This window comes from Eretmochelys imbricata, chromosome 3, assembly GCF_965152235.1.
Source record: "Eretmochelys imbricata isolate rEreImb1 chromosome 3, rEreImb1.hap1, whole genome shotgun sequence".
NCBI lineage: Eukaryota > Metazoa > Chordata > Testudines > Cheloniidae > Eretmochelys > Eretmochelys imbricata.
The window spans coordinates 177,479,591-177,505,760 of record NC_135574.1 but is presented as its reverse complement, the minus strand read 5'-3'; the positions used below and the strand labels follow the sequence as shown (position 1 = coordinate 177,505,760).

At 40.2% G+C, this 26,170-nt stretch overlaps 1 protein-coding gene across 1 annotated transcript in view; it reads left to right on the top strand.

The window, feature by feature from the left end:
* SPTBN1 (spectrin beta, non-erythrocytic 1) overlaps positions 1-24,756 on the top strand; it is a 155,378-nt gene extending 130,622 nt beyond the window's left edge. Inside the window, exons 28-35 of the mRNA XM_077813885.1 lie at positions 1,685-1,769; positions 7,133-7,329; positions 7,887-7,996; positions 9,490-9,553; positions 16,706-16,944; positions 18,358-18,531; positions 22,928-22,970; positions 23,474-24,756. Of these exons, the coding sequence (XP_077670011.1) occupies positions 1,685-1,769; positions 7,133-7,329; positions 7,887-7,996; positions 9,490-9,553; positions 16,706-16,944; positions 18,358-18,531; positions 22,928-22,970; positions 23,474-23,689 (1,128 nt within the window). The 3' untranslated portion in view covers positions 23,690-24,756. The remainder of the gene's footprint in view (positions 1-1,684; positions 1,770-7,132; positions 7,330-7,886; positions 7,997-9,489; positions 9,554-16,705; positions 16,945-18,357; positions 18,532-22,927; positions 22,971-23,473) is intronic.
* Positions 24,757-26,170: the final 1,414 nt, after the last annotated feature.

Genomic DNA, 26,170 nt, shown 5'->3' with positions numbered 1-26,170 from the left:
TTTGCGAATACAGACTAACATGGCTTCTACTCTGAAACCTGTTGGGACGATGAAACCTATGAGCAAAAAGGGCAACCTTCAGTCTTGTCAAAACCAAGGGGAGTGGTGTATTACAGAGCCTACTTGAAGAAGGAATAGGAGTGGTTTTGTGCCTCACTACGCAAGAACAGTCTCTAGCTTGTGGGTGGTGAAATATTAAGGGGGAAAGTGTCCTGTTCTGAAGTCATAAGGGAGAAATCTCTGACTCCCTGGTACTTAAACCCTGGATTTTATTCCTAATTTATCCTGGTCACTTTGGGACCCCGTTAGGGATGCCGTAAGCCTAAGGAAAGACCCACAACCCTCATTTCTTCACTGCCACCTTTGGGGGAAAGGCCTTATTTTATAGCAAAGTTACTGTCTATCCCGGGAACTGATGATTTCTTTGTCAGCATTACAGATAAACACAGTGCAGTCTCCTCAAAGAGGCGTTTAGTGGGCAACTGGAGAGGCTTTTCCAACCAGTTTTCTTGTTGAGAACAATGTAGGTTCATGTAGGTGTGTCAGTGGATTTGACTGTTGTCAACATAGACTGCTACTGACATGTAGTAGCACCCGTGGATTAAGTAATGTGGATTATCTGATAGTGTACATCCTCCACTTTTTTCTATGGTTGCATCAGTCAGATTGGATTGGAAAAAATAAGCCATGTCCAATTTATATTTCTTACTAATTAATCTGTATGTTGTATTTTTAAAGTTAAAGTTGTTATATCAAGTCATGCAAATGCTGAATTTTAACTGCAATATTGTACTTACAATCAGGATTCAGAACATCAGTGTGTCCTCACCAAGGATTACTGCTGACAGAAAGCAACTGCACCCACTTCCATTAAGTTTAATTTTAAATTCCCCACTGACAGTTTTGCACAGTGTATCCTGTTTCTGAAAGTCAGCGCCTTTTGTTTGTGGTAACAGCTTATACCAGGGGTGGGCAAACTGCAGCCCAGGGGCCACATCCAGCCCTCCAGGCGTTTTAATCCAGCCCTCAAGCTCCTGCTGGGAACTGAGGTCTGGGGCTTGCCCTGCTCTGGCACTCTAGCCAGGGAGTGGGGTCAAGGTCTTGCTCCAGTCCGCACGGCTCCCAGAAGCAGTGGCATGTCCCCACTACAGCTCCTATGCATAGGGGCAGCCAGAGGGCTCTGCGTGCTGCCCCTGCAGCTCCCATTGGCCGGGAACCACAGCCAATGGGAGCTGCAGGGGCGGCTCCTGTGGACAGGATGCGCAGAGCCGCCTGGACACAACTCTGGGTAGGAGCCGGAGAGGGGACATGCCGCTCTTTCTGGGAGCTGCTTGAGGTAAGCGCCGCCTGGAGCCTGCCCCCATGACCCCTTCCCACACCCCAACCCCCTGCCCTAGCCCTGATCCCCCTCCTGCCCTCCGAACCCCTCAGTCCGAGCCTGGAGCACCCTCCTGAACCCCCAATCCCTCATCCCCAGCCCCACTCCAAAGCCTGCACCCCCAGCCGAAGCCCTGCCGCAACCCAACCCACAGTTTCGTGAGCATTCATGGCCCGCCATACAATTTCCACACCCATATGTGCCCCTCGGGCCAAAAAGTTTGCCCACCCCTGGCTTATACAGTGTGGTTGGTGGTGGTGAGTTATTTGATGTTTATGTAACGTTGGTCCATTGTCTTAAATTCAGATCAAGGAAAAGTTATTGCAGTTGACAGAGAAGAGAAAAGAAATGATTGACAAATGGGAAGACAGATGGGAATGGCTGAGACTGAGTAAGGATGCATTTAAATTGCTTATTAGCAGAGTGAGTTGTAACTGTTTCTGCATTGATATCTTTGGCTACTGCAAGAACACACAAGTACTTATCTGTTCACTATTGCTGATTGGAGTTGAGTTCACATTGGAATCATAACAGTAGCATTTGCTACTGCCAGTGGTACAGCAACTGGGTAATGGCTGCATCGAGGGCCCAATCCCGCAGCATCAAAGATTAAATGGGCATTTTGCCATTGACTTCAGTGAGGGCAGAATTGGAACTCTAACTAGCTAGATACACAATGCCTTATGGATGTAATTATTTTCATTTTCTTTTTTACAGTTTATTTTTATTGGGTTTCCGCAGTAACAATAAGGCATTTGAAAGGGCATTTCAAGCATGCTACACATATGTGCAGTATATACCTGTGTTATCTGATATGACAGAGTCTACATGTTTGGAAGTGCATTGGTTCATAAACTGTGTATTTTTAAACCTGTAAACCCATGAGGTTTCTTATACCAAAGACAAACAGTCGATAAGCAGAATATCTAGGGCTGTTGATTAATTGCAGTTAACTCATATGATTAACGCAAAACTGTTAACTGCTATTAAAAAAATTAATCACGACTAATCACACTGTTAAACAATAGAATACCAATTGAAATTTATTAAATATTTTTGGACGTTTTTCTGCATTTTCAAATATTGATTTCTATTACAACACAGAATACAAAGTGTACAGTGTTCACTTTATATTATTACCTTTTATTACAAATATTTGCACTGTAAAAATGATAAGCAAAAGAAATAGTATTGTTCAGTTCACCTCACACAAGTGCTGTAGTGCAGTCTCTTTATCGTGAAAGTGTAACTCACAAATGTAAGATTTTGCAATGTAAGATTTTGTTTCTTAGGCAGAAATATAACATGATCTTTACACCATTTTTATTATACTGCTTGAAAGGCCAGCACTAAATATATTAGCATGGGGATAAAAGTTCTTTCCTCCCACTCATCCGAAGTAAACAAACAGGTAACTCCAAACTTTCCCTCCCCGTCTTCTTTGATTTTCTCTCTCCTTCAACGTAGCTTTTTCCTCGCACTTGCTAAGGCAGGGAACTTGTCTTCTGGTCAGCCAGCCTTTTTCTACAGCCTCTGTCATTAAGGGTGGATCCAGGAACACAGTATCTTCTGGTCAGCTTCTCCCTGAAGCCCATGCTGTGGTAATAGGTAGCTGAAGTATGGGGATATTCTAGGCTTGACTAGACAACTTTCCATTTCAAAGAGGTACTCCCAAAACTCAGGGGTCTTGTTATCAAGTGACTCTTTGCTGCAGTGGAAACCTTGTTACCTCTATCGTTTTATGGTACCCTAGATGGCTGCCTGGCAGACCTTAATTGCATGACATGGGCTGTACGTGTTCCTGCTTTGAATGCAAGGAAAATCCTAGGCACTGTTTTTTATTCCATTTTACATCAACACGTTTCCTCATTTCCAAAGCTATTTATGTGGAACACTGCAAAAAGCACCCAGTGTTATACTATTAAGGATATACGTGCAATTGCGGTTAAGAAGCTTCTAGGAGTGTAAAGCCTCAAAAACAAAGCGTAAGGGCTTGTCTTCACTACAGGGGAGATTGCTGCTGCTACAATCGATGTAGCAGGTGTCGATTTAGCAGGTCTAGTAAAGATCTGCTAAATCAATGACAGAGTGCTCTCCAGTCGACTCCAGTTCCCCAAGAAGAGTAAGGTAAGTCGACTGGAGAGCGTCTCCCATTGATGCAGCACAGTGAAGAGACTGGGGTAAGTCAACCCAAGCTATGTCAACTCCAGCTAGGTTATTCACATAGCTGGAGTAGTGTAACTTAGGTCAGCTTACCCCGGTAGTGAAGAAAAGCCCTAACTTTTGAGTGTTGTGAGAATGGGTTTAAAGGAGGCCCCTTGGTTTAACAGAAAGTAGATCTCCCAGTCAGGCTCCATCTGGGTGTACAACAAAGAACTAGGGCTGCTGATTAATTGCAGTTAACTCAAGTGATTAATTAAAAAAAATTAAGTGCGATTAAAAAAATTAATCAAACTGTTAAACCATAGAATACCAATTGAATTTTATTTTATTTTTTTAAATTTTATTAAATATTTTTGAATGCTGTTCTACATTTTCAAATATATTGATTTCTATTACAACACAGAATACAAAGTGTACAGTGCTCACTTTATATTATTTTTGCTTACAAATATTTGCACTGTAAAAATGATAAACAAAAGAAATAGTATTTTTCAGTTCACCTCATACAAGTACTGTAGTGCAGTCTCTTTATCGTGAAAGTGTAACTTACAAATGTAGATTTTTTTTTTGTTACATGACTGCTCTCAAAACAAAGCAATGTAAAACTTTAGAGCCTACAAGTCCTTTCAGTCCTACTTCTTGTTCAGCCAATCGCTAAGACAAACAAGTTTGTTTACATTTACAGGCGATACGGCTGACTGCTTCTTATTTAAAATGTCACCTGAAAGTGAAAACAGGCATTCTCTTTTGTAGCCAGCGTTGCAAGGTATTTACGTGCCAGATATGCTAAACATTCATATGCCCATTCATGCTTCGGCCACCATTCCAAAGGACATGCTTCCATGCTGATGAGGCTCGTTAAAAAAATAATGTGTTAATTAAATTTGTGATTGAACTCCTTGGGGGAGAATTGTGCATCTCCTGTTCTGTTTTACCTGCATTCTGCCATATATTTCATGTTATCTCAGTCTCAGATGATTACCCAGCACATGTTCGTTTTAAGAACACTTTCACTACAGATTTGACAAAATGCAAAGAAGGTACCAATGTGAGATTTCTCAGGATAGATACAGCACTCAACCCAAGGTTTAAGAATCTGAAGTGCCTTCCAAAAACTGAGAGGGACAAGGTGTGGAGAATGCTTTCAGATGTCTTAAAAGCAGGGTGGATTTGATTTAAATCAAATTGAAATAAATAATTATTTAAATCACTAGTCAGAAAGACTCAATTTAATCATGGTTTTCTACATAAAAGTGCATTCTTGTTGGTTGTTATAACCTTAATACATATTGTTCACAACTCAGAGATAGATGTACGTTTCATTTTTAGAAGGTACATGCTATACATTTTTAAACAGTGACTTGTTTTGAAAACTTTTCAGATTAGTTTTACAGCTATATCAGAAAATGATTGTTTGGTTATTTCATTTACCAAAGGTAATTGAAGCAGATATTTATGAAGTCATTCGGAAGTGAACTATCTCCAGTTCAACAGGTTAATCATTAATATTTGGAGGATTTTCTTGCCATGCTGTATTAGGAGGAGAACATCACCAGACAGACATTTAAATGGTTTTATTTAACTAAAACAACAATGTTAAATATTCTGGATTTTTTTCTTCAAGAGCAAACATATGTCCCTCGCTTCTCACATTTATCTCCAGACTTCTTCTCCTTGTCCAGATCTATTCCGCCCCCAACAATCTTCTATTCATTGAACTTTTTGAAACTTTACACTTTTAGAGAGAGGTAAGGGATTGACTCTGTGTACACAAATTTGCAGAGGGACGATAGAGTTGAGGTCTGTTATTTCTCACCTCTGTATATTTATTTATTTATTTATTTTAAAATATTTTTGCTGTTAACAAGCATGTTACCTTTGGAGACACAAATCTATAGTCTGAGAACAGTAAAACTAAGCATCTCTGATGGTGTCTTCTAGACTGAGCACTGAGTCCCATTGGGTAGATAGAAAGATTAGCCTAAATAATCAGAAGCCTGTGGAACCCCATAAGATTGGGTCCCTAATCCATGAACTATTGGAACTCATTAACAAAACTTTTCTTAAACGTTACATGAATATATTGTCTCATACTATAGAATTAGAATTTATAATCCCTATTCCAGGATGAGATACATTATAGTTCAAAGATATCTTAATTAAAACTCCTCTTTAGATAGGTTTTTTCCTCAAAAAGCATTTTATCAAAAAAATCCAATTTAAATTAAAAAAAAAATCCGATTTTTTTTATTTATTTTTCTTTAAAAATCATTTTTATCCACCCTGATTAAAAGAACAACACTCCAATGTGGAAACTACAGAACCCAAACCACCGAAAAAGAAAATCAGCCTTCTGCTGGCGGCATCTGACTTAGATGATGAAAATGAACATGCATCGGTCCACTCTGCTTTGAATCGTTATCGAGCAGAACCTGTCATCAGCATGGACACATGTCCTCTGGAATGGTGGTTAAAGCAAGAAGGGACATATGACTCTTTAGCACATCGGGCACATAAATATCTTGCGATGCCGGCTACAACAGTGCCATGCAAAGGCCTGTTCTCACTTTCAGGTGACATTATAAACAAGACGTGGGCAGAATTATCTCCTGCAAACTGTAACCAAACTTGTTTGTCTGAGCGATTGGCTAAAGTAGGAGTGAGTGGACTTGTAGGTTCTAAAGTTTTACATTGTTTTATTTTTGAATGCAGTTATATTTTGTACATAATTCTACATTTGTAAGTTCAACTTTCATTATTAAGAGATTGCACTACATTACTTGTTTTAGGTGAATTAAAATATACTATTTCTTTTGTTTTTTAGAGTGCAAATATTTGCAATCAAAAATAAATATAAAGTGAGCACTGTACACTTCGTATTCTGTGTTGTAATTGAAATCAATATATTTGAAAATGTAGGGGAAAACATCCAAAAATATTTAAATAAATGGTATTCTATTATTGTTTAACAGTGTGATTAATCGCAATACATTTTTTTAATTGTGCAATTAATCTTTTTAATCGCTTGACAGCCCTAAAATACCGTAACATCACAATACTCAGTGACAGATGGCAGGTCACGTCATAAAATCTTAAATACATCCATTGTAAGGCCCGGCCAACAATCCATTATCTTATTATTAATGTATGGTGAATGCATTACTTGCACCAAAGACACATGCTTTGCATAGTTCTACCACTGTGTTGGTTCCTGAGACACCAGCTGTACTCCTGACAGTGCTACTGGAGTAGAGCCCAATTCAACTTCCACTGAACTCAGCAGATGTCTCTTCCTTCACTTCTGCAGGAACTGGGCAAGCCCATAGTTGGGAGTTTAAGTGTTGATTAATGTGCCTTTTGCATCTTGATATGAGCATTGCTCAAACTACCTCAGCAAAACTAGAACGTCAAAGTTACTGTCTAGTATAAGTCCATTCAATTCAGTTGACTTAGTTCAGAGACAAATTCAGCCAAAGACACTTAAATCCCTCCCTGCCTCCCACCCTTCTAAAAACAAGAACTAAAGGTACCTGACTACATTGTGCCACTTTTGATGTCACTAAGCACTGACTGCCTTTTATTTTTGCTCAGTTCTGGAAGTACATCAGTTCTCAAGGGATGCTAGTGTGGCTGAGGCCTGGCTGCTGGGACAGGAGCCATACCTATCCAGTCGTGAGATAGGTCAAAGTGTGGATGAAGTGGAAAAGTTAATTAAGCGGCATGAAGCGTTTGAAAAATCTGCAGCTACTTGGGATGAAAGATTTTCAGCACTGGAAAGACTGACTACAGTGAGTACTCTTTAAGTCCCCAAAGGGCTGCTTTCTTGGCTACTTTCTTATGTTTTGTTCACTGTAATATTTACACTTTCCCTTCAGTTTATTAAATCAAATTGACCCTGTCGCTCAGACACTAACATGTCTCTCCCACTAATGCTAATACCTTCCCCAGCTCCAGAGGTGAAAGTAAGCCGGTCCAGACCGGCAAGAGCTGGTACGCTGTGCAGGACCAGACCGGCTTCCCCAGGCCAGCGATTTAAAGGGTCCGGGGCTCCCTGTAGCAGCTGGAGCCCTGGGCCCTTAAATCACCACCTGAGCCCTGCTGCCGGATCCCTGGGGTAGCAGCAGCAAGTCTCTGGTGGTCATTTAAAGGGCCAGGGGCTCCGGCCGCTGCTACTGCAACGGAACCCCAGTCCCTTTAGATCTTGATTTAAAGGCCCTGCCTCTTCTGGGTGAGGCCATGCCCCCTGCTCAGCAAAAGCCCTGAGTTATAGGCATCTCCTAGAAATGCTTCTTGAAAACGACTGAGGTGTGAGTCATTACCATTCTCCAATATTTTCCCTCCCTAGCTGGAATTACTGGAAGTACGTCGACAGCAAGAGGAAGAGGAAAGAAAGAGGCAGCCTCCTTCCCCAGAGCCAAGCCCAAAGGTTCCAGAAGATGCAGATTCACAACAATGGTAAGCTCAGACCAAAGAAGGCAAACTGCACATGAATTACTCCCCCCTTGGGCCCCACAAGTAATAATAAACTTACCTTCAGACAAAACTCTCAGGTGTGCTCAGGTGTGAAGTGAGGGACCCAGGGTTAATGTTTCTGGGTGGTACATGCGTGTGCATGCCCTAAATTGAAGTCTACTGAATGCTGTGTTCCAGATTATTGAGGATCGTGACAGGATGGTAGATGCTAGCACCCTGCACAAAGGAGCCCTGCTTCTCTGTTGAGCCATAACTCTGCATAACGATACAGGATATTTACGAATGAGTCAAAGTGAAAAGTGCATTTTGTTAACTGTTACCAGGATACAAGAGGGGCAGGATTGTCATTCTGAGGCAGAGGGAACTATGGGTTAGGAACAGAGAACCCCAGGAACAACCAAGTTTAGGGAGAGCTTATGTTCTGTTGTAGTTTGAGTTGCCAGTAAAGCCAAATGCAAGGAATGGGATAAGTGTGCACTAGTACAGTGTGTCTATATTTTGCATGGAGCAAGATTGGAACTCCATCTGTCTGATTAAATGAAAACAGTTGTCCTCAATCCCCTGCTCAAACAATCTTCGATTCAGAACTAAAGAATGAGGGGGAATTCTGAGTGTAGAGGAGAAGGCCCCCAAATAAGACATTTGATGCTGACAACAGCCCAGTTTCATTTAGTCACTGGAAATCTCCATGAGCCTGCAGGGAGCTTGGCTCACCTCCTTAGGCTAATACACTGAGGGCCAAACCCATTGAAGCATGGGCTTGCCCCCGGCCTGGCCTGCCCCCTTCCCCCACCAGAGCGCTCCCCCCTATATCCCCAAGGTTGCTGGCAGCCTGCCCCAGCCCAGGGCCACCCAAATGCCTCCAGTCCCAGAGCACTGGGAGTCCCTGGCCACAGGCTGGCCCCCACTAATCCCAGCCCGGGGCCCCGGCCACGGGGAAAGAGCACCAGTGAGAAGCAGGAGTGGTCCTGGGGGCTGAGTGTGGGCTGGGCCATACAGGGCTGTTTGGGGAACCTCAGCCTCCCCTGTCCTGTGATAACTGCCGCCCATGCATTGAAGTCAATGGACAGATTGATTTCATTCTCAGCATAAGGACATATGGATAAAACTTTCTAGGTCTGCACAACATTTGAAGAAGTTGCTCAGTGTGCACCAGCTACAGTTACAATTTAAGTCGCACACAAATTCCAGTTATTTTCTATGTGATGAGGACAGAATCCTAGTTAGGTTATTATGATATAAAAGACTCAGGGCCTGATTCTGCCCTCACATTATTCCATATCAGGAGTAACCCACAGAACTCAATGTACTTACACTTTTAAAACTGATGTAAATCGCAGGAGATTCAGGCATTTGTATAACAATTGCTTCTATTTCTACAGTGCACAAAATACAGTAGGAAAGTTTGTTTTTTGAGAGGAAGGTTTTGTGACTTTCTAGAATTTCATGCAATTTTTTTTTCTGTCTCCCAACAGGGATGGTACAAAAGGAGAACAGGTTTCCCAAAATGGTTTACCTTCAGACCAGGAGTCTCCACGGGTTAGTTACCGCTCCCAAACCTACCAAAACTACAAAAACTTTAATAGCAGATGGACAGCCAATGACCGACCATGGTCTGGACTGTGACATACAAAACCAATTGCAGCGAAAACCGTCTTTATTCAGTATTTTATTGGTTTTAATCTTTTGGCTTCAAATCCCCTGCTGCTTTTCTTTTTTCCCATCCAGTCGACTTTTATTTAATTAGTAGCCCTCTTGGATATATATTTGATTCACTTTAATCCTTGTTTATTTGAATCTCTTCACTGACACTCAGTTAAGTTAAAGTGACACTTTTATTTCCTGTTACTTATTGTGAGTTTTTTATGTCATTAATAGCATTAAGTTTTTACAGCTAAATCATCCTTTAGATGAGTAATTAAGATTTAATGAGATTCCATCATAATGAAGAAGAAAACTAAAATCTGACAGGTATGACGCATTCAGTTATACTAGAGATTTCAGCGCGGCAACATTATTAAGTTAGCTGCATTAGCAAATGAGTTATTTATGAGGCTGAAGATAATATATGCAAATGAGCTTGACAATACAGGTTGTGGGGGAGAAAAGAGTTATAACTACCAAAAATAAAGGCCTAAAGGTTAGTTGTATAACATTCCATGCAGAATGAACTTTTTAACTGAAGAGAAAAACAAACAGAGAACCTAGCATGCTAAAAATTAGCAACTGGATTTTTTGATATTCAGTCCTTATAAAGTGTTTTAGTCTTATCGCATAACCATTTAGGTCCAGATTCTCCCCTGATTTCTTCTTAGTTTACACCATAGAAACTCCATTGAGTAAAATAGAGACACCCTGGATATGGTGGTATAACTGAGAGCAGATACCAACTCTGAAAAAGGAGCTGCAATGCTTTCTTTAAAAAAAAAATACACCCCAAATTTTTAACTGAATATAGGCTAATTCTTGCCTTATTCATGTGAGTAATCCTTACCAATAAGAGATGTCCAAGTGAAGTCAGTGGGAGTGTGCATAAGAATAAGGCAAGCAGGAGTTAGCCTCATATGTGCAAACTTAAAAATTACCAATAAATACATTTATTTATAACAACAGAATAGCAGAAAATTGTTTTGTCTCTGATACCATTCCTGCCAAGGCCTGAAATCAGGGGCTGTTTCCCCTGCTACTTGAATTTCTCTAACACTCAGAGTTCTGTAAAGCATGCTGCTGCTCCTTGTTATGTCTTTGGACCTGATCGTGTATGGTACTTACAGTCACCTTAAATAACCTAAATGAGGGGCCCTGGGCTATTAGAGTTATCATTTTCGCAGTGGAAATGCAAAGCCCTGTGTGATGGGTTGTCACCCCCAGGGTGCCATCTGGGAGCCGTGGAAACCTCTTTTCCCCCAAACCATACAGCTTGACTGGTCCTCCTCACACTGCTCTGCTGGTGATTCAGCCAGCCTCTTCAGGCCCTGTTATCACCCAACACAGCAGCAGGTGGCACCACACACCCAACTGAGCTACCTGAGTGCTTTACCTAAGCCACTCAAGAACAAACAGCCAATTTCCCAGCTCCCCAGCCTTGCTCCCTAGCGTTTAAACCCAGAATTATGCCATCTTGCTCCACAGGGTTCTGTACAATGCAAGCTCTTTAATATATTTGCTTCCCCCTCGATGTGGGAAAGATATGCAACAGCCTTTGTTTACAGAGCTGAGATTTTCCCAGACACTTCACTCAAAACACGCTGGTTAAGATAAAACAAGTTTATTAACTACAGAAAGGTACATTTGAAGTGATTATAAGTGATAGGAAACAGATCAAAGCAGATTATCTAGCAAATAAACAAAAAACCACAAAGTAAGCCTAACATACTAGATAGGATTTCAATTACCTGTTTCTCACCCTGACTGATACAAGCAGTCCACCAAGTTTCCATACACAGGCTAGAAATCTCTTTAGCCTGGGGCTAGCACTTCCCCCAGTTCAATCTTTGTTCCTCAGGTATTTCTAGGTGTTCTTGTGTGGGGAGTGACACCCTCAGATGATGTCACTCCCCACCTTATATAGTTTTTTCCATATGGCGGGAAGTGGGAACTCTTTGTTCCAAGCTAAGTTCCCAGCCCAGTTTGTGGTAAAGTACAGGTATCAAAATGGAGTTCAATGTCATGTGGTCTGGCCACGTGCCATGACATGCCTTGCTGAGTCATAGCAGCTATTACTTATAGGCTGGCTGAAACAAGGCTAAGCTCTTCCATGGTCCATTGTCTTTGTTGATGAGCCATTAGCACTGTCTAGCTTCTTCATTGTTGTATCTGAAAGGCTAGTTGTGGGCTTTACCCAGAGTAAGCACATTTGAAATGCAGATACATAGTCAATATTCATAACTTCACATACAAAAAGGATACATACACACAAATAGGATAATCATATTTGGCAAATCATAACTTTTCCAATGAGACCTTACATGACCCATCTTGTACACAATGCATAATAATTATGCCATAATCATATCATAATCATATCACTATGATGAATATGAGGTGCAGTGAAACATCCTGAACTCAGATTTTGGCAGGAAATGCATTTCAGCAGTTCACCTCTCAAATACCTATCCCTATTGCTTTTCGGGTCTGCACATATATTCTGTAAACATTCTGGGGTGTCAGACAGTTTTTCCATGTTCCTTTCTCCAATAAAGCATTTCAGTTAACCTTTAATATTAGAATGATGAAAAATAGATTGTTTTAAATGCCAGAGCTTTGCAAAAGTGATGCCATAAGTAAATGTGACGAGGAATTTGAGAGTGGGCCTGCAGTAGCATCACAAAATTTTTGCATACAGCAAACCTTCTTGGTTGTTACCATAACCTTGTTCAACTTTTCTTTTGTTTTTGTTTTATGGAATCTTTTTATAGCACATCTTCATATTAATCTTCACCATCTGCATGTTGATCTCTTAATGAGAGGTTTCATCTCCTATAGTTTAATGAACCACATGTTGCAATACATCAGACATACACCAGTTTTGCTGTTTGTAACAGAGTTGATATAAGCTGCTGTTGATGATCAAAGTTTAGATTTCAAAAGAGTATCTTAGTCAACGTGACTGATGGACTGTTCTCCAACAATTGTACTTTTATAATAACTTATCTTTCCACTTCATGATGCATGTCTTTTTTTTTTTCTCTTTTGTCAGGATAACAACATATAGCTTCTTAATCCTTTTTAAATTTCTGTATACAAATATACACAAATGTTCTGGTGGATTCCATGCACCAGTATTGGGTCTCTGTGCCTTTAAAAGTATTACAGTACTCATAAAGCATAGCTGCGTCTTCAGACTTGCCAGACCAGGAAGCCTTTACATGTATTCTGGCTAACAATAAGCCATTTAGGTAGATAATAATTTTTAGTTTATATTATTAGGATTAAGTATACAAATTTTGTTTTACTGTCAAGAAAAATGAGTAAAATCATAATGCCAGACACTAAGGGAGTATAATATTTTTACCTGTTAATTATGACTAAGATTTCAAAATTATATCTTTGACAGAACAGTTTATTGGCTGTAATTTATTTGTATTTGAAGAAGACAAGTATGTCTCTTTATTCTTTGAGTTGTGGTGCAGAGACTCAAGTTGATGAACTGAATGTAATATTGCTTCATGCACTTTGAAAATCAAAGGGATGTTTCTAATCCTGTCACTAGCTGTCATGTTGCATGTCACAGTTGTGATTTAAATACCTCATGAATAGTAGCTAGCCACTAAAGTACTTTCAACTAACTTCCCATAAACAGTCACAATGAAGAAAAATGTATTCATGTGTGTTAACTGTTTTGTTATTGTAACAGTACAGTTTGCTATTAATGTTTGTCCTCTGTTGTGTTGTTTTTTGCATGCTCAAAGCATGTTTCCATTAAAGTTTATTTAGCTCCTCTTTTTTCTTTTTCTTTTTTTTTTCTTATTTTCATGGCACATACTTGGTATAAATATTTGTGGTCCACGTGCAGATTTATTTTGCTTGTCTTCTGTTCATTGTGAATAACATATAAAAAAGAAAATTATGCTACAAAAATTTCCATTAAAGAGCATCCAGTGAGCTTTTCATAGTCCTAGCATAACTGTAGTGTTTTAGTTTGCATATGCATTTTTGTTTTTATTTCAATCCAGTAATTAAAATCAATAGCTAAATTGTAAGTGGAAGTAGAAGTTCAGGGACTGATTATGTAATTACAGTTGGCAGCTATCATTTAAAACGACAGGTTTGCAAATCGCAGCAGGGAGTGATTTTTTTCTCTCTTCCATAAAAACATTTTAACTAGATAGGCAGTGGCTGTACTGAAAAACTTCCCTGCTTTACCTACAATGAGTAGATATAGGTACCTCCATATTTGTGATATTCTCATATCCTTCCTATACTTACTATGGGAAATATGTTGAATCCTGCAAATACTGAGGTTAGCTAATAGGTAGTTTTACATAGTTATATAAGGCTATTGGCAAGTATTTAAGTTACCATCATCCACTGTAATGTACAGTTTACACACATGCCCAGTAATTAATTCTTGCTGTTCATTTAAACTTCATACAATCTCACTGTATAGGTCTGTCAATTTAGAAATAAGAATTTGTTTCAAGAACAGTAATTAAGCTGTCACTAGCCAATTTGCTTAGGGCTCTCCCCCCCCCCCTTTTTTTTTTTTTAAATGCTGAACCAGGATATTAGCTTGCTTTATTATAACATCCATTTCCTGGTAACCATGCTGGCAACATTAGGATAATCGTCCACCAGTCTTTCTTCCTGTAGCATGTTTTGTTTTATTTTGATATCTGGTTAAAAGTGGCAGATGTTAATGGTCCAAATTTCACACAGTTTGCAGAATAAACTCTGCCACCGCTTTACGAAGGCCACGTCTACTCTACAGACTAGGGGTGTGATTCCTAGCTTGCGTACACATACTTATGCTAGTTCAGTGTAGAAATAGTAGCGTAGCCACGGTAGCACAGTCAGCAGCCACATGGCTTAGCTCTGCTGAGTACACACTGATCTGAAATGGGTGGGTACATATTCAGTACGGTTTAGCCCTGCTACCCCTGCCCATGCGCTGTGGCTACGCTACTACGTATACTCATGCTAGTTTTCATTGAGCTAGCATGTGTATGCGAGCGGCAACCTTACCCTTGGCTCATAGTGTAGACGTAGCCTAAAGATGTAAAATACTGACAGGAAATAGAACCATAATCCAGGATGGACATTTTCAAGGGGCACTTGTTTTCCAATAACCTAGATCAGCGGCTCTCAAACTGTGGGTCGGGACCCCAAAATGGGTCGCGACCTCATTTTAATGGGGCTGCCAGGGCTATCTCAGACTTGGTGGGGCCCGGGGCCAAAGCCCGAGCTCCACGACCTGGGACCAAAGCTGAAGCCTGAGTCACGCCGCCCAGGGCTGAAGCCAAAGCCCAAGGGCTGAAGCCCTGGGTAGCGGGGCTCAGGTTACAGGCCCCCTACCTGGGGCTGAAGCCCTGAGGCTTCAGCTTTGGCCCCCCACCTGGGATGGTGGGGCTCAGGCTTTGGTCCCCTCTACTGAGGTCGTGTAATGATTTTTGTTGTCAGAAGGGGGGACTCAGTGCAATAAAGTTTGAGAAAGTCTGAACTAGATTGTACATCTTTGGAGGCATAGTCCTATTAATTGAATATGCCTGAAATTTAATCCGAGTTGTGATTCTTTCCCCGTTTCAGTGATGTAATGTATATACTCTGAAAATTTAGTTTGTTTAAAGGCAGTTAACTAGTCCTTCCCAATTCATATCCCATACTTGAATTTTTCTAGGGTTTAGCATATGACATTCAATGATGAAAGATACAGTAATTCACAGTTGACAGGCATGAAAAGTTCTAGCAAAGGGAGGTGTAATTTGTAGTTCATTGCCTAATAATTTTGCTGCTTTTGACTTGTTCAGACCCTGTGCAACAGTGGGAATGTCTTTAATTATTGTGCCATTTGAAAATACTTGCTTGCATAAAAATGGCACAGAATGTTTGTAATCTACTAGAGCATTAGCAGCAATGAGCTTTAGTAACTTGCTAATAACAATACCAGACACTCATCGTGTAACCTGTGGGCTGCTACCAAAGGCTCTACACGTCAAAGTAATGGTACAGGAAAAAATAAAACTGGAACCAAGCTGCATTGCAAAAGCACACTAGCCATTAGGATTCCAATTTAAATGATTTTTGGATGAATGGCTCCTGAAGACGTCGACAGCTTGACCAGTCAGAGCTGCTCTCTAGGCTATCTCGAACACAGTGCAGCAGGCAACGCGATCAACAAAGCAAGTGATGGGCAAGGCCTTGGTTCTGTCTTTGTTTGGGGGTAAATAGCTGTGTGATGTTGAGTGACTGTGGTGGTTTCCAGTTCCTTTAACATAAATCCTCTCCACCTAATAATGAAGTCTGTAACAGACTTTGATAAATTGACATTTGACCTCTCACAATTTCCCTGTCTTTAAGATCCAAATCCTAACTGGGATGATGGACATGAAATGCATGGTGTAATCTTCCTAATTTCTGCATGTTTTGATTATATTGTGCTATCTGGGGCATGGGGAGAAAGAGCATTTACAGAAACCAAGCAATTTTGCAACTTACATTAAAGTTGTGTTTTTGTGAATGCTCGTGGACAGTTCTGATTGTATTTTCTGTTTACTTGTAATTTAATATATGTTTATAATTTATATTAAACTTAAAGCAGTAAAATTATAATATATGTAAGGTGGCTGATGTCTATAACTTTAATTATTCCTCTAATGTTTACAGAAGTGTGATTGTTACTGTTGCAAGTATTTGAGTACTTAGCAATGGGATGAAATGCTCTCATTTTAGGATTGACAATATATAAAATGATATGGATTGATTAACAGAACAAAGTGCAGTAAAACTCACACTGATGTTTAGCTCTTATTTTTCCTGGATTTTTTTCATCTGTAAAATGGGTACTAATCCATTCATATGTCTAATTTCCTTGGCCTTCTGTGTCTCCATGGGGGTGTGAAAGTGATTTTACTGGACTGTCTTACTCTATAGACAAAGTGTACACTCAGCCACATTGTGCAAGATAGAAAATTAACTCTAAGATGTTGTAGCTTTGTGTGGCCTCTAGCTGAATGTTTTTTCCACTGTTCTTAGATGGCGGAAACTGTGGAAGCAAATGAAATGGTCAATGGAGCTGCAGAACAGAGGACAAGTTCCAAAGAGTCTAGTCCTGTTCCTTCCCCAACTGCAGACCGCAAAGCCAAGACTGCCATTCAGGCTCAGACTGCGGCTACCCTACCAGCCAAAACACAAGAGACTCCTTCAGCTCAGATGGAGGGCTTTTTGCATCGTAAACATGAATGGGAGACGCATAACAAGAAAGCCTCAAACAGGTAAAGTAGCCAGCATTTAATGCAAATAAGTTTTACATCCAAATATACTCTAAAAACTACTAAACATCATGATTTGTACTACATAGCCCCTAGAAGCCCCAGTCAACATTAAGGCCCTGTTGTGCTAGGTGATGCACAAACACATGGTAAAAGATAGTTCCTACTTGTAAGAGCTTACAGCTAAATAGACAGGGAAAACAAAGGATAGAGAAAGGAATTTTACTGTGTTCTCTTATAGATGGGGAATTGAGGTACAGGGAAATTAAGTGACTTGCCCAAGGCCACACAAGAAGTCTGTGGCAGAGCTGGGAATTGAGTCCAGATCTCCTGAGTCCCAGTGTAGTGCTTCAATCACAAGCACAGGAAAAGAAAAATGTGCAAGTGTGGTACTAGAAGCATCCATGCTTTTAGTTGTTTGTACATTAACACCCTCCATCTACACTGCAATCTGTCAAAGTGTGGGTTGAAGTTAGATTTGTATGTACTGGTTGATTTAATTTCTAAGAGCCTTATTCTGCAGTCCCCATACAAGGAACACTCCCACTAAAAGTTTTGTCTTTGTGAGGAAGCAGAATCTGGTCCTATATGACCATTTGAGGGGGAGCACTGGGAAAGCCATAACTATAATTTTCTTGGAAAATAAAGTATTGTCTGAATCCTGGATTAGCTCATCGCTCCCTACTTCTATGAATGGAGTGAACTGTTGGGTAGCAGCCAAGGGGCAAAGATTTGAATTACAGTAAAATGTCTGTCTTTGTCCTCTTTATCTAGAGTCCCACATCACATGCGAAAACTATATTTGTGCTGTGACTGCTATTGAGGAAAAAGTTTTTCCACAGAGTTGAGATTCTACAGGAATATGTCAAACTATAAAACTTTATGTAGATAGTTACAGGTCCTAGGTATTAATATTCAAGGAGACCTGCTTCTAGTACTCCTTTCTTTTTACAACCGTGTTACAGAAGGAGGTAATAATTACTGCTACAGAGTGTGTACAAGAGTCAAGAATTTTATGTTCAATTCATCCATAATCTTATAACACCGTGAAAAATCCCTCTACAAGAACAAGTGCTCATTAAAAGGTCAAGCACTTTCTCTCTCAAGTACGTAAACTGCCTATCTTCCAAACAATACTCCCACTCTTAGGGTATCCTAATGTGGTATAAGATAGAGCTCTAGAAATCTCTCTTACTTTTGGCACAAGATCAGTACTTTTGTCTTGAAACAGCACTTGCATGAGAGAATTCTCAGCCTGCAGTTAAGAGGGCGATACATGTTTTGCTACCTCCCCAGACTGAGTTGGTGTTCATTTTATAATTGTATAAAGATAATTGTATTTGTTTCAGTCAGATTCATGGTTCATTGAAGAGAATTAGACTTACACATGCTTTGACTACTTTCCCTTTCTTGAAGATCTTGGCACAATGTGTACTGTGTTATAAACAACCAAGAGATGGGCTTCTACAAAGATTCCAAGGCTGCTGCTTCTGGCATTCCCTACCACAGTGAGATCCCCATCAGCTTGAAAGAAGCAGTCTGTGAAATAGCGGTTGATTACAAAAAGAAGAAACACGTGTTCAAGCTAAGGTAAGATTGTTGGAGCACCATTCTGGGAAAGGAAAGGTTTTATTGCAGAGCATGTCGGGGGGGAGGGATAGCTCAGTGGTTTGAGCATTGGCCTGCTAACCCCAGGGTTGTGAGTTCAATCCTTGAGGGGGCCGTTTAGGGATCTGGGGGGAAAAAATTAGGGATTGGTCCTGCTTTGAGTGGGGGGTTGGACTAGAAGACCCCCTGAGGTCCCTTCCAATCCTGATATTCTATGATGCTATGTTCTCTTCCTGACAAACAGTTCCCAGTCCTGTTCTCTCCCTGACAAACAGTTCACAATCCTACAAGGTGCTGACTGCCCTCATCTTCCATTAAAGACAAAGGGATTTGAGGGCATCAGCCACCAATCCGCAGTCTCGAAAATGGCCCTTTAACATGTAGAACAAGATTTTTTTTTTTTTTTTTAGTTCCTTAATAGGCAGAGAAGCTAAGTTCAGATTCACTGATAGTTTAGTTCATTATTTTGCATGAGATTCTGCCACCCTTACTCATATGAGCATTTACTAAAGTTCTACTCAGGTGAGTCAGTGCTACCCAATGTAGAATAGCTGGGCACCTCTTTATTTAAGTTAAACTGAACTATGTGACCGTGCAAGCTACTTTCTTACATGGTCCCAGTCTCATCAAGATATTTTAGCATGTGCACAACTTTAAGCAGGTGTCCACTTTATAGCATTTAATAAAGGTGTTAACTAATGTCCACATTGCTGCCCTGAAGATCTCTGCAGTGGAAGCACAAGCTCTTTCCGCCCATGATGCCACCACAGATCTCATCGTGGTTCCATGATGACGTCTGGAGCAGGAGAACCTGATACCATGTATGCCTCTATGATGCATAGCTTGATCCATCTAACTAGTGATAGCTTGAGTACCCTAAGCCCTTGGCACTTCAGATGAAGGTAGACAAACAAGGAGCCCGATCTTCTGTTGATTCGGTGTGCTTGATATAGATCTTCAGTGCTCTTTGAACATCGAAAGTGTGTGACAACTTTTCTGTTGGGTGTTGTGGGTTTGGACAGAATGAAGGAAGGATGATTTTCTGTGAGGCATGGAAAGATGAAATCACTTTAAGCAAGAATGATGCTTGGATTCTTAGCACTGTCTTGTCATCGAGGAACACACAGTGGGGTTCCTGCCTGGATAAAGCTGCTAGTTCAGAAATTCATCTAGCAGACATTATAGTGACCAGAAAACAGGTTTTGATGGATAGATAGAATGAAGATATTGATGTCAGTAACTCAAAAGGGTGTGTGGTTAGGGCTTTTAATACCAGTGGTAGGTTCTACTTAGGAACGATTGGTCTGATCACAAGTTTAACCAGTCTGACTGCTCTGACAAATCTGGATATGTTGTTTTTGTCAAGGAACCAGAGAATCTTGTGACCAGGATACTACTTATAGCTGACACCTGGTGTGCTATGGTGCTGGGCTGAATCTCTTGTCTGTGCCTTCCTGAAGAAAATCCAGGATAACTGGGATAGCAGGATCATTGGGATTTTTGTTGTGCTCTTGCCACCACAAGCTAACCCTCATCCAGATGGAGGAGTGGGCCTTTTGTGTTGAAGCTAAGCTGGAGGATTGTAGAGTTCTAGTCACTTTGGAGGATAGTCATAGTCAGTTAATGTTTCCCTCTCATTAACTAGGCAGTCAACTATAGACATTCTGGGTCTGGATGGAGGAATGGGCCTTAGTAAAGGATGTCTAGGCCCACTGATAACTAGGTGGTGCCAGTTTCAGTTCTGTCAGATTGGAGAACCATGGTCTGCTTAACCAGTACAGAATGAGGACTATCACCTTTGCTTCTTCTCGCCTTATCTTCTGGATGACCTTTCCTAGAAGTGGAAAGGGCATGAATGCATGCAGCACTAAACTGGGAGGAGTGGTAGATACGCTGGAGGGCAGGGATAGGATACAGAGGGCCCTAGACAAATTAGAGGACTGGGCCAAAAGAAATCTGATGAGGTTCAACAAGGACAAATGCAGAGTCCTGCACTTAGGTCGGAAGAATCCCATGCACCGCTACAGACTAGGGACCGAATGGCTCGGCAGCAGTTCTGCAGAAAAGGACCTAGGGGTGACAGTGGACGAGAAGCTGGATATGAGCCAGCAGTGTGCCCTTGTTGCCAAGAAGGCCAATGGCATTTTGGGATGTATAAGTAGGAACATTGCCAGCAGCTGGAGGGATGTGATCGTTCCCCTCTATTCGACATTAGTGAGGCTTCATCTGGAGTACTGTGTCCAGTTTTGGGCCCCACACTACAAGAAGAATGTGGAAAAACTGGAAAACGTCCGGCGGAGGGCTACAAAAATGATTAGGGGACTGGAACACATGACTTATGAGGAGAGGCTGAGGGAACTGGGATTTTTTAGTCTGCGGAGGAGAAGAATGAGGGGGGATTTGATAGCTGCTTTCAACTACCTGAAAGAGGGTTCCAAAGAGGATGGATCTAGACTGTTCTCAGTGGTAGCAGATGACAGAACGAGGAGTAATGGTCTCAAGTTGCAGTGGAGGAGGTTTAGGTTGGATATTAGGGAAAGCTTTTTCACTAGGAGTTTGGTGAAACACTGGAATGCATTACCTAGGGAGGTGGTGGAATCTCCTTCCTTAGAAGTTTTTAAGGTCAGGTTTGACAAAGCCCTGGCTGGGATGATTTAGTTGGGGATTGGTCCTGCTTTGAGCAGGGGGTTGGACTAGATGACCTCCTGAGGTCCCTTCCAACCCTGATATTCTATGATCAGGCCTTGAGAAGGAGCTTCTATCCCCATTTGGGTCTGCTTCCCTGGTGAAATACTTCAGTCTCATTTTGTTTTTGTGACTGGCGAACAGGTCAACTGCCAGAAGGCCAAACTTGTGCAAACTCAGAGTGAAGGCGTTCTATTTGACACCATTCTGAGCTGTTGACTGTGCACCTGCTGGGTCAGTCTGTCTTTTGGTTCAGCTCTCTTTTTACATGTATTGCTTTTATGGAATGGAGAATTCTCTATGCCCATTCCATTGTTTCCATTGCTTCTGATTGTAGGGTTATACTCTTGATTGTTAATGTACACCACAGTGGTCATGTTGTCTGGCTGGACCAGAACACGTTCATCCTCTAGGTAGTTCTGGAATCTCAGTGGGACTAGCTTGACAGCTCTGAGCTCCAACAGGTTGATGTTTTGGATCCTTTCCCTGAGGTTCCTGACGCCTGCACTGCTATGTGCCTGTTATGCACTCCCCATCACACCAGGCTGACATCAGTTGTGAGTACCTGAGGATCTGTTAGACAACTAGGAAGACCCTTGCAGACGTTCTGCGGGATTGTTGACCACCTGATTTGGAACCAGGACCAGATCTTGGATGCATTGTGGTGAATGGCTCCATTTATTCAGGAGAGAGGCCTAGAGGCACTTGATATGGGACTTTGTCCATGGGTGGTTCCTATCCATGAAACCAGAAGGGGACATGGCTAGCATAGGCTGTGCTTTACCTTTGAAATGCCTCCAGAAACTGCAGACAGGAAGGGAATAACCTATACATATCAGAATTGTGGGAGATGCTAAGCTGCAGAAAACTATAATAAACAAACAGTTTATGCATTTAAGTCTTCGTCGCCTGCAAAATGTCTCAGCCCTTTGAAAACAGCTGCAGCCCATTTACACCAGCTGAGAGGCAGAGAATACATCACAAGGCTTAACTGTTTGAGATGGCCGCATTATTTATTTATTTTTATTTATTCTTGCACATTATAAAACTGCAAACAGTCATGCAGGTCATCACAAATGTGTGCCAGTAGAACCTTTATATAACAGGACAGTTCCACATATTCTGTACAGAAAAATACCTTAGAAAGGTTTTTGAGTTTTATAAAATTCTGTTGGGACTGTTTTTGGTATCCCTTTAATTCCCATTAGTCCCAACTGTAGAAACATTTCAGTATAGATAAATAAAATATTACATGTTTAAACCTCAGTCTAAACTATACCTAGGATAGGTTTTTTTATATGTAAAATAAAACAAAGTTCAATATCTCTTGGTACAGAGTGCCCGTTTATAACCCCAGTAGATCATGAGACACTGAACCTTAAACCTGTCACTAGCCCAGGATTGAATATTGCCCATCCTGCACTTCAGGGCAGGTTGTTTTTGTTGTTAAATGACAGCTTCTCAAAATTAAAAATGTTGGTAATGACCACAAGGAACATGGATTAGTGGGTAGAGTGCAGGCCGGGTGATTACAGATGCATGGGAAATACAGCTTATTACAAGGTTGTGTTATTTATCACTCTGCCATGTAGTCCCATTTACCACAATGGAATTGCTTGCTTGAGAAAATGAAGCAGGATTTGGACCCGTGTATTATTAGGCTAATATATGTGGTGGTTGTTTTTAATTGCAGATTAACTGATGGCAATGAGTACCTCTTCCAAGCCAAAGATGATGTAAGTTTACATCAGTTTGTTTGTTTGTTTGCTTATTTTAATGGTATTGCTGTCACATTCTCATATACTGACATATGCTAAGAAAAGAGAAATGGTTTAGATCGTAAGATCAGTTGTGCATACATGTCCATGTACTTGCAGATCCACAAGTGGTGTTGGAATTTGCTCCTTCAAAACCCATCAAGACAGAGGGACTTTCAAGGTGCAAATTCTAATACTGGTATCCATGCAGGGGTTAGGTTTTTTTGTTCTTGTTTTTTGTTTTTGTTTTTTAAAGCACACATGCACATTTTTGCATCTGCAAAGAGCAAGTGCATGGCACATGAGTGGCAGCTGAGTAAAGGCCTGGTTGAAAAGTTGATGCTAAATTATGACTTGGGATCATGTTCTCTTTAATTTTCTACTTCTGTATCAATTACCTTTTTGAAACGTTGTTTGAATGATAGAAAACAGTATGAGCTGACGTGTTGATTCCTACATTTTAACTTTGCTGTTTGTTGAAGGAGGAAATGAACACATGGATTCAGGCCATCACATCAGCTATCTCCTCTGACAAAATTGAAGTGTCTCCAAGCACACAAAGCACTCCAGCTTCTAGTCGTGCCCAAACCCTGCCAGCCAGTGTTACAATAACCAGCGAATCCAGTCCTGGCAAGCGGGAGAAAGACAAAGAGAAAGACAAAGAAAAGAGATTCAGCCTTTTTGGCAAAAAGAAGTGAATTCCATCTCCACACGCTGCACTTCTGACCTTTCCAGTGGAATTCCAGCATGCAAGCTCAGAACCAATACATTACTCTCTGTGCCTAATGTTCCTCAATATGATTTAATTTTTATTATTTATAGAGCATTAAAAAACCCATTACAAATGTATGAGGTGCATTGGGCAGCTTCTGTATGAGAGGGAGGACCAGGTTTTGTTTTGTTTTTTTAATGGAATTAATGTAGATTAGATCTTAATATTTAAACTGTTCCTCAATTTTGTGAGGCTGTCTTGGAAAAGAACCCATATCCTGTGCTATTGATATGCAAGGCAGCGGTGCTTACAAATTTACTGTGCGCATCAAAGACAAATGTACAAATTTTCAAACGTGTTCACTTCCATTTAAGATGGTTATGCTGAGTCTTGACTAACAGAACCTCCCATTACAAGTCTAACCTTTATTAAAATAATAGTGTATTATCTTTGCTGTAACAGAGTGCAGATATGCATTAACTTACGGACAAACCATTTGTATCCTGGCATCAGTTATTAACACAATGTGACGCTTTTCTGGATCAAGTACAACAGTTAAGAATGTTGGAATACAAGAAGGATTTAGCATACTGATACAGTTTTAAATAACCTGAAATTTCAATTTTTTTTGCTGAAATACATTATATTGTATGTTTCAGATAATTCTAGTACAAAGTATAATAAGACTAGATGTATAATAAACCCTTTAAAATCATTGATAAGTGTAAAAGTGGAACTGAAGCATTTACTGGAAAAAAAAAGTAATGTTACTCAAATGGTTACTTGCTTGTCAGCTACAGCACTGTGTGTTATAATTTTGCTACATTACCTTGCTATTTGATACATAGTGTGCATTTCTCTGTCACTGTAACTATTGTAATGAAAAAAATTTCATCTTACTGCACAATCAAAAATTACATTTAATAGGAATGAACTTTCAATGACTGGGCCTGTAGTCCTGGAACTGGCTTTCAGTTGTATGGATCTGTACCTCTAAGACTTTTACCCTGTCTGTTAAATACATGCTATGTCATTAAATGCTTTTAAAACTAAACATCTTGGTAGTTTTTTATTTCATTTCCGATCCTGTCAGATAGTAATTCTGAGATATGAGCAAAAGTAAAAGTAATTCAAAATGCAATTTTTCTTTTGTAGTGAAGTTAATGGGCTTTTTAAAATAAATATTTGATTTCTGTTGTGTGTGTGAAATTCCATATAGAATAATTCTCATGGAAGTGCAACAAACAACAACAACAAAGAGATCAAAGGGAAAGGTGCGGAGGAAGGGAAGCATAAGGAATAGCCCTCTTATAAAATCCTGCACAATTTGTTTCATTTATTAAAGTAGACCCATCAGAATCAATGTGACTATGCTTAGTAAAACAGGCTGTAATTTAACTGCTATAATTCATTATTACATCCATTCAATTTAATTTCATGTTCCTTAATGTCAGATCTTTTTCTAAATATAGATTCTCTTGAGATAAGGTCATAATTAAATTTAAAAGTCCTTTTAAGGCTCTGTGTTTAACACAGTACATCAAACAAAACAAAAAAATTGTCTAAAATGTGTTAAATATCGATATTATACTTCTAATGCAATTGATTCTGGATCCAAAGCTAGGTATTTCTATGGATTTATCATCTGTATATGTACAATGTGGCATTAGCTTTCTCAGTCTTCTTTTCTGGTGAGAGAGACTGATACTAGGGGAGAATCCTCCTGAGTTATTAAGGATATTCATGAAGTTGGAGGCCATTCAGAGCAGCCAGCTAATTCCAGCAGATACTAGGGGAGAATTTTTAAGAGCTCTGTGAAAAACAAGGAATCAATTTTTAAATCTTCAGGATTAATAAAATGCATTCTGAATGTAATTTTAGACAGTGAACAGATTTATTGTAAAACACCCAGCAAGGTGTTTTCAAACCTAAATCTCCTTAACATGAAGGTAATATAATGTCAGTGTCTTAATCGCTTTCATTGAAAACTAGTGTACCATGTTTATCTATTTTTCTTTTGTTTTTTCATTTCTGCATTACATTAAATTTTGAGACTTATGCTCACGAGGTTTTACTGGTATAATATTGCACTGTTTTAGTTTGAAATTAGTGACACGTGGATAGGAGCTAACACCAGCAGTCATGTATATGTAAAACTGAATACAAAAAAAGCAAAGGTTTACTGTGTCAGAATAAAATATGAAATATTATTCTTGGTTGATTAAAACATACCAGAATGTTGATGACTATCATATTTGTCACTTCTTTATTCAAGTTATGACTGCCAGAAACTCAACACTGTTGTGGGAATGTATGTTGTATGTGATAGTGGTGTGGTTTGTGGGTTTGTAATGGGGTGTGTGATTTGACTTCAGTGGGGGTAACGTTGGAATTATACTGATGTAATCAGCCCAAACCCTCAGGATTTGGTGCCTTGTTAGTGTATCACTTCTGGCTACCTATATTG